Source organism: Cyprinodon variegatus, unplaced genomic scaffold (genome assembly GCF_000732505.1).
Source record: "Cyprinodon variegatus isolate N-32 unplaced genomic scaffold, C_variegatus-1.0 Scaffold346, whole genome shotgun sequence".
In the NCBI taxonomy this organism is placed as follows: domain Eukaryota; kingdom Metazoa; phylum Chordata; class Actinopteri; order Cyprinodontiformes; family Cyprinodontidae; genus Cyprinodon; species Cyprinodon variegatus.
This window is the reverse complement of record NW_015150799.1, coordinates 608,343-626,274: the sequence shown is the minus strand read 5'-3', so window position 1 is coordinate 626,274 and position 17,932 is coordinate 608,343. Positions and strand designations below refer to the sequence as shown.

At 39.2% G+C, this 17,932-nt stretch overlaps 2 protein-coding genes across 7 annotated transcripts; both read left to right on the top strand.

Moving 5' to 3' along the window:
- The first annotated feature begins 1,353 nt into the window (after positions 1 to 1,353).
- LOC107091668 (zinc finger protein 574-like) lies at positions 1,354 to 7,320 on the top strand. Of its 2 annotated transcripts, none has more exons than XM_015385730.1 (5): positions 1,354 to 1,501; positions 2,160 to 2,327; positions 2,404 to 2,519; positions 3,817 to 3,960; positions 6,222 to 7,320. In XM_015385730.1, the coding sequence occupies exons 2-5, from the start codon at positions 2,183 to 2,185 to the stop codon at positions 7,044 to 7,046; spliced, it is 1,230 nt and encodes a 409-aa protein (XP_015241216.1). In that variant the 5' UTR covers positions 1,354 to 1,501; positions 2,160 to 2,182; the 3' UTR covers positions 7,047 to 7,320. The 2 variants fall into 2 exon arrangements, with proteins under 2 accessions (XP_015241216.1, XP_015241217.1); XM_015385731.1 differs by having other exon boundaries at positions 1,477 to 1,501; positions 2,164 to 2,327.
- A 4,361-nt stretch (positions 7,321 to 11,681) lies between these two features.
- On the top strand, positions 11,682 to 17,485 carry LOC107091646 (zinc finger protein 628-like). 5 transcript variants are annotated; one of them, XM_015385693.1, is made up of 5 exons: positions 11,682 to 11,740; positions 11,821 to 11,898; positions 12,088 to 12,462; positions 14,006 to 14,973; positions 16,202 to 17,485. In XM_015385693.1, the coding sequence occupies exons 3-5, from the start codon at positions 12,090 to 12,092 to the stop codon at positions 16,997 to 16,999; spliced, it is 2,139 nt and encodes a 712-aa protein (XP_015241179.1). In that variant the 5' UTR covers positions 11,682 to 11,740; positions 11,821 to 11,898; positions 12,088 to 12,089; the 3' UTR covers positions 17,000 to 17,485. The 5 variants fall into 5 exon arrangements, with proteins under 5 accessions (XP_015241179.1, XP_015241177.1, XP_015241180.1 ...); XM_015385691.1 differs by having other exon boundaries at positions 11,690 to 11,740; positions 11,821 to 11,910; XM_015385694.1 differs by lacking the exon at positions 11,682 to 11,740 and having other exon boundaries at positions 11,747 to 11,898.
- Positions 17,486 to 17,932: the final 447 nt, after the last annotated feature.

Here is a 17,932-nt window from a genome sequence, read left to right as displayed (position 1 = left end):
TCCTTTTGTAAAGCTTTCATGACATTTATATACCTTAAAGTGCAGCAGTAAAATAGAAAAATCTTAGAAGAAAAAGAAAAAAACTCAGATTTTGTATGTTTGTGAAAAAACATAATTGAAACTGTCCAACTAGCTGGTTTAAAATGTATGGAAGAGGATTAGGGTCACTGAAAAAATTTTTAAAAGATTAACTGGTTTGTAGAATCCTGACTTTAATCTCAGAATTCTGACTTTTTTCCCAGAATTCCGAGTTTTTTCTCAGAATTCTAACTTTTTTTCTCAGAATTCTAACTTTTTTTCTCAGAATTCTGACTGTAATATCAGAATTCTGAGAAAAAAAGTTAGAATTCTGAGAAAAAATTCAGAATTATGACTATAATCTCAGAATTCTGACTATAATCTTTGAATTCTGACTGAATTCTGATCACTTACAAACATTTTAGCATCAAGCCGTAGCCATGTCTGTTTTAGAGACTAAACCAGCTCTCTTGTTTTAATCACCTTCTGCTCTTCCATGAATGAAATGGCATCACCAGGGACCCATTGGGCACTTAAAAAGTCGCCTAATTCCACTGATTTTCCACCAATGTTTTACTGTTCTTTCCAAATAACTCATGTCTTTGTCAGTGTAGCTGAGTGCTCCCACATCTCTTCCTTCATTTTGCCCATCTACATTTAGATCCAAAATTCTGAGATTAAAATCAGAATTAAAATCAGACTTTTTTCCCCATATTAAACTGAAATATTTAAAAATCAGTTTACTTTTTTTTTCCTTCAGTGGCCCTATTCGTCTTCCGTAAAAATATGACAGGACAAGAAAGTTGCTCTTGTTTTACAATATACATAAAAAAGACACTTGTTGCCATTGTAAAAATTCAAAACAAGTCAACCCAACATTTTACTTTAAAGTTTAAATTATTTGTAAGCATCAGCAATCATCTAAACTATCTGAAAAATAAATGTAAGCAGTACTGTGTATTGATAGTTTTGCATATAAATTTTAAAAAAATCAAATAACCCTACTTTTTTATTTGTTTGGTCACGTGACTCAGATCAGCCATAGATAAGCATAACATAGAGACAAATTTGTGTAAATTTGCAGTTTTCCCAAAATCTAGGCAAAACATATTTCCTTGTGCATTTGTTCCATTTACAATTCAGTATAGTAGCTACACTAATATGTTTTAATAGAATATATATAGAAGGAATTTACTGCTGCTCTGCACAAAATATGTATTTGTTTTAAATCAGTGATGTGCGATCCAATTTGGTCTCTACAGGCATAGAAAAAACGGCCTAAAGCTATATAAACCGGAACTTTCCACTCATTTGTGTTTTGAGGATTTATTTATTAGTAATCAAACAGTGACCACATTGAAGGGTCTGGGCGGCGGCCATCTTGACTGTCCCCATCACCACCGACAAGCCTCAGCAGGAAGTGCGCGATCTATCTCCTGTAATTCTAGGGTCAACTCAAACTAGCCTGAAAGAGCGGCTCGAGGTAACGTCCTGTTGTTTTTAGCATAATTATCTTGTTCATATATTTGTATAACTTCGCTGTATTCTAATATTATGCTTCCAAATGGCGATTTGCGTGTAATCGGCGTGTAAACATAAGTAGAAACTCAGCGCTCGGATGGACGCGAAGTCTGCGGTTCTTTTTTTTGAATGGCAGAAGTAGCGTTAGCATTAACTAGCTGCCGTTAACCCGCTCAACTAGTCATACCACTTTGTTTCCATCATGAGCTTAAATCAGACAGCTCACGTTAAAGCGAAGTTAACCGATGAACGAGCTGAATCATTTTAATAGCTAGGATATAATAGGAAATATTTGAAAACATACGTTTCTATATATAACAGAACGGTACAGCTGCATGAAGCTAGCTAGCTAGCATAGCGCGTGGCCTTAGCCTTACGTTCAACGTCAGGTACAACTCACAGGCAGTCCGATTTTGATGCTAAATATTGGATTATAAGTGTTTTAGAATCTTTTTAGACTTATTATTTTGGGTTTTAATTGATTAATATAATCTCAATTTAATTATTTTGCCGTTTTTTTTATATTCAAAACTTATCTTACAGTTAATATCGTGATAATGTAAGTCAGCTTATTTATTTTTTTTAAAATATTTATTTCTTTTTATGTTATTTTAACCCAGAAAGGTTGTATCGCAGCAGTAGGATGGACTCAGACATTTTGAACATAGAGGAGATAGTGATGGGAAGGGGGTTGCCAGATCCGCCACCAGAAGCTCCCCCTCAAAAGCCAGCAGAGCCATACAAACCCAGCATTCAGAATGGACCTCCTGCTCCCTCCATCCAGCCCTGTAAGTAAAGAGGCGCAGTTTAATCTGAGTTTTTAAGCACAAACACAACCCTAATCTCGTCTCTGTTCTCTTTCAGACCAGCATGAGAACCTGCAGTGCTTCCAGTGCTTCATTACCTTCTGCAATGCCAAAGCAAAGGAGAGACACATGAAGAAGAGTCACAGGGAGGAGTACAAACAGCAGCTTCAGCAGGTACGTGTGATTGACCCCCAAATTCCACATCCTCTGTCACCGCTCCGCTTACGTACGTCATTCGGAGCACTTGTGAAGTCATGTTAATCGAGGAGAACTGTTCCACATCCACCGCTACTCCTCCACACATCACCGTCCATGTACCGCTTCTCCATCTTTCACCGTCAAAATATGGAGCCGAGCTACTTTTTTGCTCCGGTCCGGCCAGGTTAGGATCCGCTATTGTAATTGCACCTAACAGGAAAAAGACCGGCAAGAAGATCTGGTTTGTCAAATTAAAATATGGTAACAACAGATCAGTAACTGGAAATAAGAGCATAATTCTTATATATTCCCAAAACTAAGACCATTTATTTAAATTATTGGATGTAAACTATTGGTATTTCAGCATACTAGGGAGCAAATTATGCATCTCAATCAAAATATTTATTTTATACAGAGAGGCTTAAAAGTTTAATCAAATCCAGTCACAACAACTTTCAAGAGTACATCTTACAACTTCTTGTTGCAGGCATTGATGAGGAGATGCTGAATTTGGAAGTAGGGAACAAACTAATTTTGTATGATCCCAATTATCCCTATAACAAAGACTTACAATGAAAATAAATGTTTTTGGCAGAAACATTGATGGTGAGTTTTTAATTAGGTCACGTTGAATTAATCGTAATTTCTTTTGCTCCTACGAGTTTAATAATAATATTGCGCCTGCTCTCCTCAAACTCGGGGGAAGTCGGAGGAAGCAACCTGGCCAGAGACTGTTGTTGTAGAACGGACCGTTTTTTGTGATTGGTTGAGGTTACTCATTGATTTCTGACTGTAGCTGGGACCATTTATTTAGTTTCACTTCCAGACCTTCTATTTCACTGCTTGCTAAGCAGCTGTGGGGAGATCTTTAGGCCACATGGTAAAGAAATGCATCAGAAAATATCTCCTACTGCACCTTTAAGTGATTTTTCTATGTTTTTGTTGAAAAATAAAAAAAAAAAGTATAACATAACCGCTGTATAATTCATTATTGTTATGACATTGATTTTTTTTTTAATAACTAAAAGGAAAATGATGTATTTATCATAATTGCTTTTGAATGAGAAAGGCAGATGGTCTCATTGGTTTGTCATTTATTTGAAGCTCTTTTGAAATGTAAATTTGAGTTTATATTTGCCAGTGTTTGAAACTTTGAATTCTATTATACATTTTATTCAAGTTGAATCTTTTTTTCAATCTATTTAGGAACATATTTGTTTGTCTGTGGGGAATGAAAGGAAGTTAAGTTGTTTTGTATGTTTTCTCTACTCAGGGCAACACGCTGTTTACGTGCTACGTGTGTGACCGCACCTTTCATTCGTCTGAGGAACTAACGCAGCATCAGCCGACGCACAGCAATGATGACAAGCCTTTTAAATGTGCTTACTGCAAGGAGAGCTTCAAAACGTTCTCTGAGGTAAGAAACTTAATTTAAAATCACTCTCCTCAACTTGATAGTCGACAACATTTGAAAGGAGGTTCCTGTTTAAAAAAGTAAATTATCCCATATTATTATCCCCTGATTTTTTTTTTCCAAACTTACAAACATAAATGGGTTTCAATGGCATTTAATCCAATGGAGAAACACATCAATAATTTCATTAACTTTTTATGTTAATTCATTTTTTCTTTAATTTGGGGGACGATTTAGTTGATGATTAATTACAAGATCATGCTGCAGCCAAGATGGCAGAGAGGCGGCAGTAAATAGCAAGCCATATGGTAGATAGTGCAAATAAACTGAGGCTACTTTCTGTACGTTATGCTCATGGAACCTGATATATGGATTTAGCGGTAAGAAAGTGTTGTGAGGTCACATAGCTGCTGTCGGAGCTACAATGACTGTGTGAAACGTGTTCCGTCAGAGGAACTGAGATACCACTGGAATTCCAGTCCCGATGTCAATCTTACAGGAGGAGTCGGCTCAATAAACAGGAGATCCCTCACGCACTAGCTAAGAAGATGTCTGATTGGGATCAATATGAATGCTGGAGTAAAACTTAAAATGAAGAGAAAAGCAGCAGGAATGGTCCTAACAGTGGCTGGTGTTTCTCACTGTTTACCACTAGAGATTTTGCCCTGTGTTCTGTTTTCAAGTTCTGGATCGCCATGCAAAATCTCTTAGAATTACGTCCAGGCTTTTAGCTAGGAATATTTCATAGGGTGTAAACCTTGGTGTACCATGACTTCAGGCTTTGTGCAGTGACGCAAGTTTCATAGGGTGAAATGACAATTGTCCTTCCTGGTAGGGAACAATAGACACGGAGTGGCTAATTTGGATTATAATCCCTGCTGTTCTTGGAATTCTTAACTGTCAGAGTTGGAATTAAATTCTTTCAAACACACAAAAAAATGTATCCAGTACATATTGAAATAACAATAAGAAGGAAAATAAGAGTTCTACATTGATACCCTACTTTAAATGAATGCTGGAGATTCCCAGTAATTCCAGGTTGAAATCAGTGATTTCTAATTCAATGTTGTTCATCTTTAACAAAAGTTTATGCAAGTCACAACATTAATTGCCCGATTGCTCTTGAAGAAGCTGGAGATTGCTCTCTGTGGTTTTCCCTTTTTCCCCCTCTCTTAATTTTTCCCAAATTCACTAACTCCTTATCAATTATGTTAAAAAAAATTTTAATAAATCCTAGTCCACAAACATCTTTATTCACATGTTCACTTAAATTTCCTATTGTATGTTCACATTTATGGATTGCATCTAAAAAGTATCAAAGATATTTTCAATTCGAACTATAAATATGAAATAATACATTATAGCAAACAAAGGCTTAAATCATATTATAGGTCATCAAATCGGGGTCAGTTTAGTCTGTCAAAGGGGCTGCATGTAGGGATTTTAAATGTCCAGCAGGTGTCAGTATTACAGTGACACAGTAGCGATGCAATATCAATATAGTTTGCAAATGTGTTTAAATGCTTCATGACGCCTCATGAACAAAAAAAGCCTCCACAATAATCCTATATTTATCAGGCCTTCGATGAGTTTTCGTAAACTTTTCAAAGTTTCAAGCTTACCCGTTTGCAAACATAGCAACATGCTTGTTCTCATCAGTTATTTTTGAAAGTAGGCAGACAGGACGCAAGAGTAGAGAAAGTGGGAAGGTCACCAGGTCAGCGTTAAGTGCTGCAAAGCTTAGCCAACTCCCCGACGTGACATCACTTGTCCGTGTCCGTTTTAGATACGAAAAAAAATGTTCTCACAAACACGACCCAATGAGCCTAAATAGTTCATATACAATAATATTTTGATTCAGAAACTGATTTTTTTGCATATTTATCTAAACTCTGGTAAAACCGAAGCTGTAACCTGCAATCTTTAAAAGTTAGCTTGTTAGTTTATTGCAAAACATTTACAATTTCCCTGCCTTAAGCAGATCTGCTTAAAAAAAAAGAACAGCTGCAATGCACAAAATGTTAAATAATAATGAATAAATGATTATCCTTTGTTCAACAGAAGAATTCCTTCTATTTTGTTTAGATTTTCGCCTTCAGTGTTAATAACTTATTTTTAAACAACCCCAGCCTTCTCCAATAAAGTCAGGCTTAGGTCTGTGGGCAAAAACACTTCTAAACACACTGAAGCTTGTGGTTATGACGTGATAAAACATATAGAAATTACGCTCAGAATTAAAATGTTTCTAATTTGATCCTTTCTAGGTCACGACTCACAGAAGACAGATGTGTCGAGAGAAACTGCTGTTCTGTAAAGATTGTGGCCAAGGCTTTCGTAGTCCTGGACTCCTGCGTGCCCACCGCCTGACCCAGCATCCGCGCCCAGATGAGAGTGCAGAACATCCAGAGGATCCATCAAAACCACATCGCTGTAAGAAGTGCGGGCAGGGATTTGAAGCCGAGTCGGAGCTGCAGGCACACCAGGAAAAGTACCCCGAAGGCCAACAGTGCAACGGCAGTGCTTCCCCCATCAAGAAACGGGGCCGCCCCGCCAAAGCTGAAGACCCAGCGGGTTCTGAGAAAAAGGGAAAGCGGAAAAAGAAGGAAGAAGACGAAGTTTCAGAAGCAGCAATGAAGGCAGGCGGCACAGCCGAGGCTGCAACGGGAGAAGACAAAGGAAAAGCAGGCGGCGCGAAGCGTGGCCGTCCTTCTAAAGCAGCAGCGTCGGAAGCAGAAGATAAAAAAGGTTCAGAGGATGACGGTCAGGATGCAGCAAAGGAGAAGAAACCAAAAGAAGAACCGGTCCTTCAGATCCCCTGTACAGATTGTGACCTCACGTTCCCCGGCTTGAGTCAGCTCCGTGCGCACAAGAAGGAGAAACACACCCCACGGAAAGCCCATCCTTGTGAAGAATGTGAAGAGAGCTTTGCCCGTCCTGAACAGCTGGAAGCCCACATGTCGCGGGCTCACGCCGTCGGCCGTTTAGCCTGTCCCACCTGCGGGAAGAGCTTCAGCCGGATGCGCTCCTTGCAGGCTCACCAGAAAATCCACCTGGACGAGATGCCTGAAAAGTCAGGCGCCAATAGATAATTTAGGCGGGCTGTATCCTGTGGGAAATGTGGTTTTTCAGTCAATTAGTCCTGAATTTTTCCCTTTCTTTTAAATTTGGGCAACATCAGTTTCAAGATGATGTTTTAAATGAACTAGTAGCGGTTTGCAGCATCAGGTTTTAGTCGGTTATTATTTTTAGCTGAGTGTTCAGGAGCTGCTCAATTATGACACATCTCATAAGTTGACTAACCAGGTTTTAAGCATCTGTTGCCCTGTTTGTCATTAAAACAGTTCAGTTGTATTAAAAAAAAAAGTTTTATCCACTTTTTGAATTATTTTTATTTTAGTTTAAAGTGTGTTCTTTGAATTTATTTGGTATTTTCATTTGATTTACTCACTTTGTGAGAGTTTTGGTTTGTAATATTTCTTTTTTTTATTCTTGATGCCCTCCCCAACAGATATAAATACATACTTTAAATAATTAATTAGATGCCTTGTAGAGATAATGTCTGAACATCTGACAGATTGTTAAAAGTAATGTGTTATGTACAGTTTCCATTTTAATTTTGACTCTTCCGTTTCACCAGGAAGGAATGGTAGACAAACCCTCCAGATCTAATCCGGAAGGTTTGCAGGCAGAAAATATCCTTTGTAATCCAGATTTTTTCTTTTACTGAAAATTTCTACATTGTTTTTTTTTTACTTCTTAAGTAATATTTCTTGTCTTAAAAGTGCTAGATTCCCTTAAGAAACTGTGTATATCATGTTATTAACTTGGTGTCTCCTCACTGTGTCTGGACACTGCAGAAATATAATAAACAGGCTGTCCCAAAGGGAAGCCACCAATGAAACGCTTAGATTTGTGTCTTACTTTTTCTGTTCTAAAGTACGGCTGATTAAAAGAGAAAAAGAAAAAATCTTCAAATGAAGTGCAATTACTACATAGTTGGAGGCATCTCTATAGACGGCTGCTTCTATTGGGGTTTAAGTGGAGAAGTAGCTTCCAGATGCTAATGATGAAACTTAAACACCTTTGGAAGATTTGTAGTCTGGACAAAAAAAGTAAAACCAATTTTTTAAAAGATTTCTAATTGAACAAGAGCTTTGAGTTAATAAAAGCCTTTTTTTTTCCACACACACAAAAAAAACTTAAATTGCATCACATGGAAATGGCTTCTGCTGGTACTGAGTGATACAATATTGATGATGTGCATTTGGATTCTGATTTACAACTGAGTTCAAACTGAAGTCATTTTAGTGTTTCTTTTGATGATACGATCATGTTTAGCTGTTGCTAGTTCAAATATTAGATATTAAGCATATTTAAGCTTTAGATTAATGATTTTACTCTAATTAGAAGTGATTTTTGTAATAATAAAAAGCCCTATGGCATTATTTTCATATTAACTTCTGTAATAAATGCAATCAAAAGTGTTGCATGTATGAAAAGTAAAAAGTTTGATTTGATGGATTTAAAACCCATTATTATGGACAGTCAAACCTGGACTAGTTATTTCAGTCATTACAGATACAGAAATTTCTACAATAAGTGGTTAAAACAGGACTTTTAGTCCACTCACACATGTTAAAGTCCTATTTATCCATCTAGATTATCATCAGGTTAATCTTTTGTTTTTTTCTGGTGTAATTCGAGGATTTTGCCCGGATTGGTTTTATTAGCCCATTTCAGACCAACTGATCAAACTCTAACTAGTACGCACTTTTCTGGGTTAATGTTATCAAGTTTTTTTTTTCTTCATAATGTTCTTTTTTCTTTTAGTATATTAGATTTCTATTAAATTATTTAGATGAAAATGCAAAGGACTAACATTCCTTTGAATGACCTTAATCTCTATATTTGACAATAGATCAATCATCCACTGCTCAATGAGTAAAAAAACCTGGATCATACTTTGCTGTCATATCCACTGCCTCCTATGTAATAATTGAGTGTTTTTCTCCATTGTTGGATTCGTTTTCTTGTATTTGTGGATTATCTAAACAAAGCAATGTCAAAGATGCTGCAAACAATTTACATGTCAGTTTCCACTTGTTTATCTGTTGAATTGATTTTCTGACCCAAGTTGACTTGTATGCATCTTGATGCTTCTGATTGACAATTATAAAGAAGATGCCAGTCAAAGTATTTTTGAAATAATCTGGGTCCAAATATTCTGACACCATCATTCAGCCAGTTATGAGTTAGGGCATGATAATGAGAGCATGCATGCTGATATTATTTTAGCCAAGATAAGTGTTACTACTCATTAGTAATTAATAGTAAATTTGTAAAGATCTATATGGTTATTTATTCTCTGCTTATTAAATGTAACCATTTATAGTCATTTTATTTTATATGTCAGTAAATGTATTCAGTTTAACACTTCTAAATTACAGATTCATTTTGGTTATATTTTAATAATCTTTCCTTTTTTTCGGCATCTGCATTTTTCTGCCTCCAACTGTTAGTTGTGTTCTCAACTAATTATTGTACAGTTTTCTCCTTTTTTGAGTTTCAAGGGTGTCTTCTGGTGCTCTCATTAAGCAGATTAGTATTCTCACAGATTTTTTTTGCTGGAACAGCCTTTTCTAGCCATTCTTAACCTTTATGGGGTGTTTTATTGCAGGATTGGATCATTAAACAGTATTCCAAGCTTTCAAAACTGAGGCCATGACTAAGAAGAAACAAGACTAAGTACTGAAAAACAGGCTTAACTCTAAGATCAAAAGTGTTGATGGCAAAAGCCAAGCTGAGGCATCTTGAAGCTGTAATTGCCACAAAAGGCATTTTGTTGGCAATCTGTTTGAATCTTTCATTCCTGTGTTGGATTAGCATTTTTATACTTGTTTAGTGAAATAAAAATATGTTTGTTTTTCACAGAAAATGTTCCCACTGTTGGACGTAGACATGCAGGATTCTCTTCCATTCTTCTATCGCATAAAATCCCCAAAAGATATAATAGTATTTTTTTGGACCTAAATTTAAAGCCTGATTTTTTTTATTTTAACAGCTGCATTATTTCCAATGACTGTATATGATACCATGGGCGTAGGTTTGCATAGGGACCATAGGGACATGTCCCTACCAAAATTTTGGACCGACCTACTTGTCCCTACTAACAATTAGTTGTGAATAACATGTTTATAACTTACAATACAGTGTTGTTGCAGCAGTAGAGGACTTCTGGATGGAGAATATTGACAGACAAAAACATTTTTTTATCTAAAATGCAAAATGTATATATATGTATATTTTTTTTTACAACTTTGTTATAATTCCTGCTCTAGGTGGGTCACACTGTGAGCTTAAGACATGTTTTAGAGTCTCTATACTCCAGTTAACGATTAATCGATTACTAAATTTGTTGATATTATTTGATTAATTGATTAATCTGATTAATTGTTTCAGCCCTAAATAAAATACTTGAAGTGGGTTAAACAGAGTAACTACAGCCTAGATGTACAACTTGAAGAGTGAATGTTCTAAATGCTCAGTGTCAGTTCCAGAGCTCATGTAAATAAAATAAATTCATTCGGCATCCCTTAAATCTATTATTTTGCTTTGTTTAATGATACAAAGAGAACATTTAAAAGATAAGAGTGGTTTTTACCTTTGTTTATCTCTGCACAATTATATATAAATCCATCCATCCATCTTCTAACACGCTTAATCCCAAGTGGGGTCACGAGGGGTGCTAGTGCCTATCTCCAGCTGTCAATGGGCGAGAGGCGGGGTACACCCTGGACATCGTAGTTGCCATCGCAGGGCAACACAGAGACACACAACCATTCATGCACACACTCACACCTAAGGGAAATTCGGAGAAGCCATTTAACCTAACAGTCGTGTTTTTTGACTGTGGGAGGAAGCCGGAGCACCCAGAGAGAACCCACGCATGCTCAGGGAGAACATGCAAACTCCATGCAGAAAGACCCCAGGGATTGCAGCAGTGCTACCCACTGCGCCACTGAGCAACCCTAGTAGGTGATAGACAGTGTTATAATTTTACAATTGAAAGCTTTTTTTATATATATTTTTAAGAGTGGGATTATTTAAACTTTTTTTTAATTTAAGGTAGAGGTTATCATTATTGATGGTGGATATGAAGCTGGAGTACCCAGAGAGAACCCACAAACTCCATGCAAAAAGACCCTGGGCCCTGAATTGAACGCAGGACCTTCTTGCTGCAAGGCAGCAGTGTTACCCACTGCCCCACTAAGCAGCCCTATTTAGACTGTTTTTGGTTAAATAGGCACAGATTTACCTACTGTCTTAGTTGCTGGTAATTTCAAATGCAAACCTTTTCAAACTGGAAAATGGTCCTAATTCCACAATCATTAGAGCCAGTAATGCTTCAAACATTGATAAACAGCATCTAGTGTGTGTAGTGCTTATACAATTTGTATTAATGTAGCAAGAAATTTAAATTTAAATGAAATACACCCTGATTTTCACGTCAGGCATAAAAAACGAGCATGCAGAGCATATTTTTGCAAAGCACCAATGATATCAGACCAATAGTGTCCCTACCAAAGTTCAAATCAAACCTACGCCCTTGTACGAGACTATTACTGTGTTAAAATTCCTTTGAGGCATGACAGATCTCGGTTGCTTAAATTAACTGTAATACCACTCCATGCCACCAGGTGCACCAGAGGGCGCCCTGACAGCTTTCCTCTGTTTCTGCTTCGCTCGCCTTTGTTGTTCTGGTCGCGGTTTCTCATGGAGCCAGGTGAGAGCAGCCTGCAGCCTCATTAGTTGTGATCGCTTCGGTTTTATGTCGGTTCGCCTCATTGTTTTCTGCTTTTCCAGCCTCTACGGTTCGTGTGTGATTTGCGGTGGTTTACAGAGAGCGAGCATCGCGGGTAACGGTTGTCAACAAGCTGCCAGGTGAGCAGAAAGGTGTGTCAAACAGGAATTTCCGTCGAAAATAAAACCAGCATTATAACCAGTAAGCGCCCGAGGCGTCTACACCCAGATAAATCGCATTAAATGTGAGATTAGATACAAACTCGTGAGTTAAATTAAAAATAACCCGCCCTTTGTTTATAATGAATAATCAAATGTCTCTCTCCGCAGCTATGTCCACCGACTCCACGCGTGACACCCTGCTGGTAGAATCGGGATTTCTAGATGTTACCTCTGAGGAGAACTCCTCATCGGGACGAATCCGATCAGATAAGTCTCTGCTACGCTCGGCTGTTTCCATGGCAGCCGTGAAGCAGAGGGGGAGGCTCAGAAACGGAGCCAAAGCCGTTAACGGGACCGGCGACCCTCCACCAGGATCCACTGAATCCACGGGCACTGAGGTGGGGAAAGATGGAGTTTATCCACCACAGGGGGATCAGCAGGAGGGGGACGATGAGTCGGAGGACAGCGATGTGTCCGAGGTGTTTGAGGAAGACGACTTTGATGAGGAGGAAGATGAAGAGGACGAGGAGGATTTAAGCAACGGTAAGGCTGGATAGATGCAGCTGAAGCTCCTCAGCCTTCCAGGAGAGGGCAGGTCTAAACAGGTTTAAAAACAAAACGGTTTCACTCCAGTTCTGGTGCAACAGAGGTGCCCTGCTCTGTCTTTGATTACAGGAGCTGATATCCAGTTTTATTTTGAAATCTGTATACATGCCACTGCTATAACATTCAGTTAATCATAAGGATCATTAAGAGATGCAGCTGTTGATTTGTGTTCAGCTCCTAATCTGTTTGTATAGTTTTATGCTCTTTATCCCTTTAGGAGTTAAAGTTGTACATTTAAAGTGAAGCTGCCAAAATCCTCCAGGTTACAGGAAGGTCTGAAATGAATGTTGTAATAATGTATGATCCTGTAATACTGGTTTAAAAGGAGACTCTCTTTAAAACCAGGGCTTTGTTCATTTATGTCACCCTGATTTCCTTAATATTTGGGAATAGGTAATCTACTAGTTTTTGCTTGTAATAACCAAACTTGCTTATATCAGCAAAAGCTTGAAAACAGTCACAATAAATTTTTGTTGTACATTAATCAGAATCAGAAATACTTTAATAATCCCTGAGGGAAATTACTTTTGTTACACAATAAAACAACAAAGATTCTCCTTGCCCTCTGTTTATATATATATATATATATATATATTCCATTTTTCACAGTTTTTCAGTTTTATGCTCTGCTTCAGACAGCTCTGAATGGATGATGGATCACTGAGTAGAATCATGGAGTGGATGCAGTGTCTGTCTCCAGCTCCTCTGATTGGCTGCAGAAGTTCCGACTTCTCAAATCTTGCATCTGCCATTTGTCAAGTGCTCATCGCTTGAACACCCTAAACGTGCTGCAGGACCTCACCATGTGTCTTGGCGTGCTGCCCTTATAGACTTTGCATGTATTGATGGCACTGATTCTCAAAATGCATTGGGTGTAAAACCTCCATGAGCCACATGTTTGCAATCTTCAGAGCAGTCTGGTTTATCTAACGCTTTTCTAGCTCCCAAATTTCTTCCAAAGGTCGTCCTATCCTCAGCAGGTTACGTACTGCATGAGAAGCAAGAAATTTGTTCTTGTTCTCAAGGTGGCAAGAGCAAGAAAAGTATTTATACTTTGCAAGAAGCTCAGCTGCTGAACTCATAGAAGGTCCAATCATCTCTACCTTACATCACATCCTTGAAATTAAACACAATGGCAGAGGAAGCATTTTAGGATTGATTGAAGGAGGGCTTGGAAAGAAGCATTGATTCAAATGTTGATGCTTTCACACACCTGAAATAAGGGGCGAATGTCCAACCTAAAAGGAAAAAATAATGTTAGATTATTCTGCTTAGAAACTCCCATTCAAAATCAATCACAATTGTTTTCTTACACGCTGCATGAAAAAAGAAAATTGACAAGAAGCAACAGGAACCTCTGCTGAGTATACTGGGGAGTATAAAAATCTTGACCTATTAAGGTCAAAGGTAGAATGATTTGTTGGCTAATAATCTATATCTGACCACATCGGCTACTTTCTTCTTTGTATTTCCGCTACAGAGCAGAGTAATTCTGGTGACTACCGCTGCAGTGTCTGTGGCCTCCAACTGCCCTCCAAGTTTAAGCTCCAGGACCACATGAACCTGCACACAGGAGCACGTCCGTACTGCTGCGCCGAATGTGGAAAGCGCTTCTGTCAGATCTACAACTACCGGCTCCACCTGCGCACGCACGCCAAGTCCAAGGTGGCGCGGCACTGGTGTCGCATCTGTCTGACTGGCTTCACCTCTCAGGAGGACCTGAAGCGCCACCTGTCCAGAACACACTTTGAGGAGGAGTTTTACGAGTGTGACCTCTGCAAACGCGTGTTTGCCTCGCTGAAGGAGTGCGAGAACCACGTGCAGTTGCACAAGTGCATGGTGAACATCATATGCGAAACGTGCCGCCGCAGCTTCCGCACAGAAAAATCCCTGGCACGACACAGGAAAAAGGGGTGCCTTCGCACCTTTAAGTGCATCGACTGTGGGGAAACCTTTCTCAAGAAGAACATTCTGCTGAAGCACAGCTTCTCCCACCTCGGTTTGCTGCCTTACACCTGCATACGCTGCCGCTGCCACTTCCGCCTAGCCAAGCTGTACCGGCAACATAAGTGTGACCCTAAGCGCATCCACTGTGTTGCATGCCTGAGAGAGTTCTCCAGTCAGGAGGACTTCCAACGGCACAAAAAAGACACAGGCTGCTGGGGCAATCAGGAAGTCAACCAGAAAATAGACGAAATCCGTTGCTTGGAGTGCGGCCAGAGGTTTGACACTTCAGACGAGCTGAAGAAGCATGCGGGTGCTCACCAGAGGGTGCTGAAGTGTGCAGAGTGCGGAAAGGGCTTCCGCTCTGCATTGCTGTTGATGTCTCACATGGGCGGTCATGCCGGGCAGTCGCCCTGCTTCTGTCAGAGCTGTGGGCTGGGCTTCCCTCACCAGCAAAACTACGACATCCACCTCAAAACCTGCGGGCAGACTCCCACGCCTTCAGTAAGTGTACAACCTTTGAATTGTTTATCAGATATTCTGACTGATGTTTATATCTCTGAAGTTAATTTGAGATTCTACAGCTGAAGTTGAGAATAATTTTTAAAACGGAAAAAGGGCAAAATCTACATGGCATTTTATTTAACCTTAGTCATGAATGCAGAAACAAAAAATATCAAACACATTTCTAAAAGTAGCATGGAATTGTCACAAGATGTCCATAACAGCTGGTCAAATCAATATGCAAAGAAATTAGAGAAATATATTTTGAATGGATTTTTATTTTATTTTTTTAGTGCTTTTTTAGGCAGAGGTACTCCAGAGGAAGCATGCAGGTATTGTAAGGCCAAAGGTGCAACTACCTGGGTGGTTGCAGGGACTGGGAGGAGTTTGGAAAGACCGTGGTCAGCCTTATAGCAAGTCTGGCAAACTGTCTGGATCCTTTAGAGGGGGAAGCTGCGCTTTGGTGTTTTTAGTAGGAGAGGAGAGGTGCTAACTTTGACTGAGGACATGGTCACCTGGCTCCCTCCTGCCAAGACCTACAACAAGAACTGTGGCGATTTGCAGCCTAGTTTTAAGCACCTAGGATGAGGATCAGCTCCTCCAAGTGTGAGAAAATGGTGGCTTGCCTCCTTTATTTTGGAGGAGAGTTCTTGCCTCAAGTGGAGGAGTTCAAGGATCTTGTATCACATGTGTGGGGACAACATAGGGGAAGATTGGTAGACGAATCAATGCGGCTACTGTCATGATGTGTTCTCTGAATCAGACTGTTGTGTGAAGAAATAGCTGAGCGAAAAGGCAGAGCTCTTGATATACTGGTTGGTCTATGTTTCTACCCTGAAGTATGGTCATGACAGAAACAACTAGATCTCTGATACAAGTGGCTAAAATGAGCTTTCTCCTCAGGGTGGCTGGGCACTCCTTTAGAGAGGAGCAAGGAGCTCGGTCATTCAAGAGAGGCTCGGACTAGAGCAACTTTTCCTCCACATTAAGAGGAGTCTGCTGAGGCCGACTCAGACATGTGTTTCAGTTGCCCCCTTGTTGAACACAAATGGACGAGAAAATTTAATAGAAGTTAATATCTTCTTTTCTTTTACCTTTGTAATCTTATCAACAGTTTTATCAAGCGTTCTCATCAAGTCTTTTGTTTTAGCAGTCTTAATGCTGAGGTAAACAGGTAGTCGTTTCTCCCCGATGTGTTTTTTTCATGATTTTGTGTGTTTTGTTGCAGAGTATTCCTAAGAAGCATCACACCTCAAAGAGCTCTGTTCCAGAGAAAAAGAAACTTCTAAAGAAAGTTGCAAAAACAACCTCTGTAGCCAACAAAGACCCACAACAGCAGGGTCCCAGTAGCCTAAGACCACACAGCACAGCGTCGACCGAGTCCGGACAGTCAGAGGGAACGTGGACCCTAACTCTGGAAGACAAGACACCTGCCTGTATGAATCTGGTTGTTTTTCTTCCCGTCTGTCCAACACAAACCGATGGGCTACGGCTCCCATCCAGCATCCCTCAGACACTACCAGTCGGCGCCATGCAAGCTCTGCCTCAAGGGCCTCCATCTTTACTGTCAAGCAGTGAACTGCTGGGTGTGAATGCTGCTGTTGAATCTTCACTGAACCCATCCCTGGAGTTAGTAACAGGTTTTACTTCGCAGGACAGAGAAACGCCTTTGGATCTGTCCAAAAGACCAAACTCACCCAAATGCACTGAGTCAGACATTCCTCATCTTTCTGTTAAAAGTGAGCCGAGTGAATTTGAAATCTCTGGGCACGGCAACGATTCGGAAAAGCAAAGGAAAAGTTGCGTAACAGACGGACGATTGGACCTGTGTAGTGAAGCAAAGAGATGTAAAATGGAACCCACGGTTCTCCCTCTTAGTACCTACACAGCATCATCTCCTCTTACTGTGGGCATAAAGAAAGCTCCTCACTCTCCTGATGCAGGTGTGGATGTGTGGTCCTCCTCGTGCAGCCAGCTGACGGACTGTAATCCAGAGAAAAGCATTAAGATTGAAATGGATGTTTAAAGCTCTGGTTAGCCTAATGCATCAGAGGAACACTATAACTTGCAATAATGCTCAAACTATAAACAGCACTTGAATTATATTCCTAGTCGTAATAAATATTGTGTGTACATAAAGTATCAAGTGAAACATGCAACGTATTTCTTATTGTTTTATTTTTCAATAGGATTTCTTCTGTTTGTTGGGATTTAGGACATAATAGCAATAAATGAGAGAAACTGTGACCTAAGCTAAAACAGTTTGCTTCTAAAAATCAAGAAGACATTCCACATTTGAATATGTGTTGTGGCCCAGATGGAGTGAATAAGCCTATGCAGCAGAGTTGTGCTGGATTTCTGTTGGCATCTACAATCTTTGTCTTCATTATTTTTTTCTTTTTCTGTATATGTGTGTGTATTTTTGTACCAGAAACACAGGGGTTTGGGATTCACAATATATGTGTTGCTTGTTCTCCAATTATAATCCTTTTTTTTTTTCAAAGGTAAATAAAAATTTGTTTTTGAAACAGATCATTTTTTCTCCCTCAGGTTTCATCATCCTGGTTTGGTCCCAAATATATTGTAATGGATCCTGGTTGCTCTTAAGCTGTGGAAGTTTATTGCTAAAGCACCATTCACAGACTATTAGATCCAAATGAACTTCAACAAAATTTAAAGTTAAATACAAGGTCTTGAGAAAGCAATACCTTGTATTTAACTTTACTGGGCCTATATCAATCAAATTGTTTTTAAGCTTTTAACTATTTAGCTAAATTGATTGGTTCATGCATCCCTGAGTGATCAATGTATAGTCTGCTCTCTGAGCATCAATCCTTCCCTCGGTGCGTGCGTATGTACTGTATACACAAAGTCTAAAAGATCACTTCCAAGGTTATTGATCACTTGAAAATTGTAATAGAAAACAGCAGCTGCAACACGATTTTCAAGTGATCAATAA

Excerpts from the sequence above, each read along its gene's own strand:
- LOC107091668 (XM_015385730.1), top strand. The coding sequence starts at position 2,183 with ATGGACTCAGACATTTTGAACATAGAGGAGATAGTGATGGGAAGGGGG. Across the intron at positions 2,328-2,403 it reads TGCTCCCTCCATCCAGCCCT|ACCAGCATGAGAACCTGCAG; the intron begins GTAAGTAAAGAG and ends GTTCTCTTTCAG. Across the intron at positions 2,520-3,816 it reads ACAAACAGCAGCTTCAGCAG|GGCAACACGCTGTTTACGTG; the intron begins GTACGTGTGATT and ends TTCTCTACTCAG.
- LOC107091646 (XM_015385693.1), top strand. The coding sequence starts at position 12,090 with ATGTCCACCGACTCCACGCGTGACACCCTGCTGGTAGAATCGGGATTT. Across the intron at positions 12,463-14,005 it reads CGAGGAGGATTTAAGCAACG|AGCAGAGTAATTCTGGTGAC; the intron begins GTAAGGCTGGAT and ends TTTCCGCTACAG. Across the intron at positions 14,974-16,201 it reads GGCAGACTCCCACGCCTTCA|AGTATTCCTAAGAAGCATCA; the intron begins GTAAGTGTACAA and ends GTTTTGTTGCAG.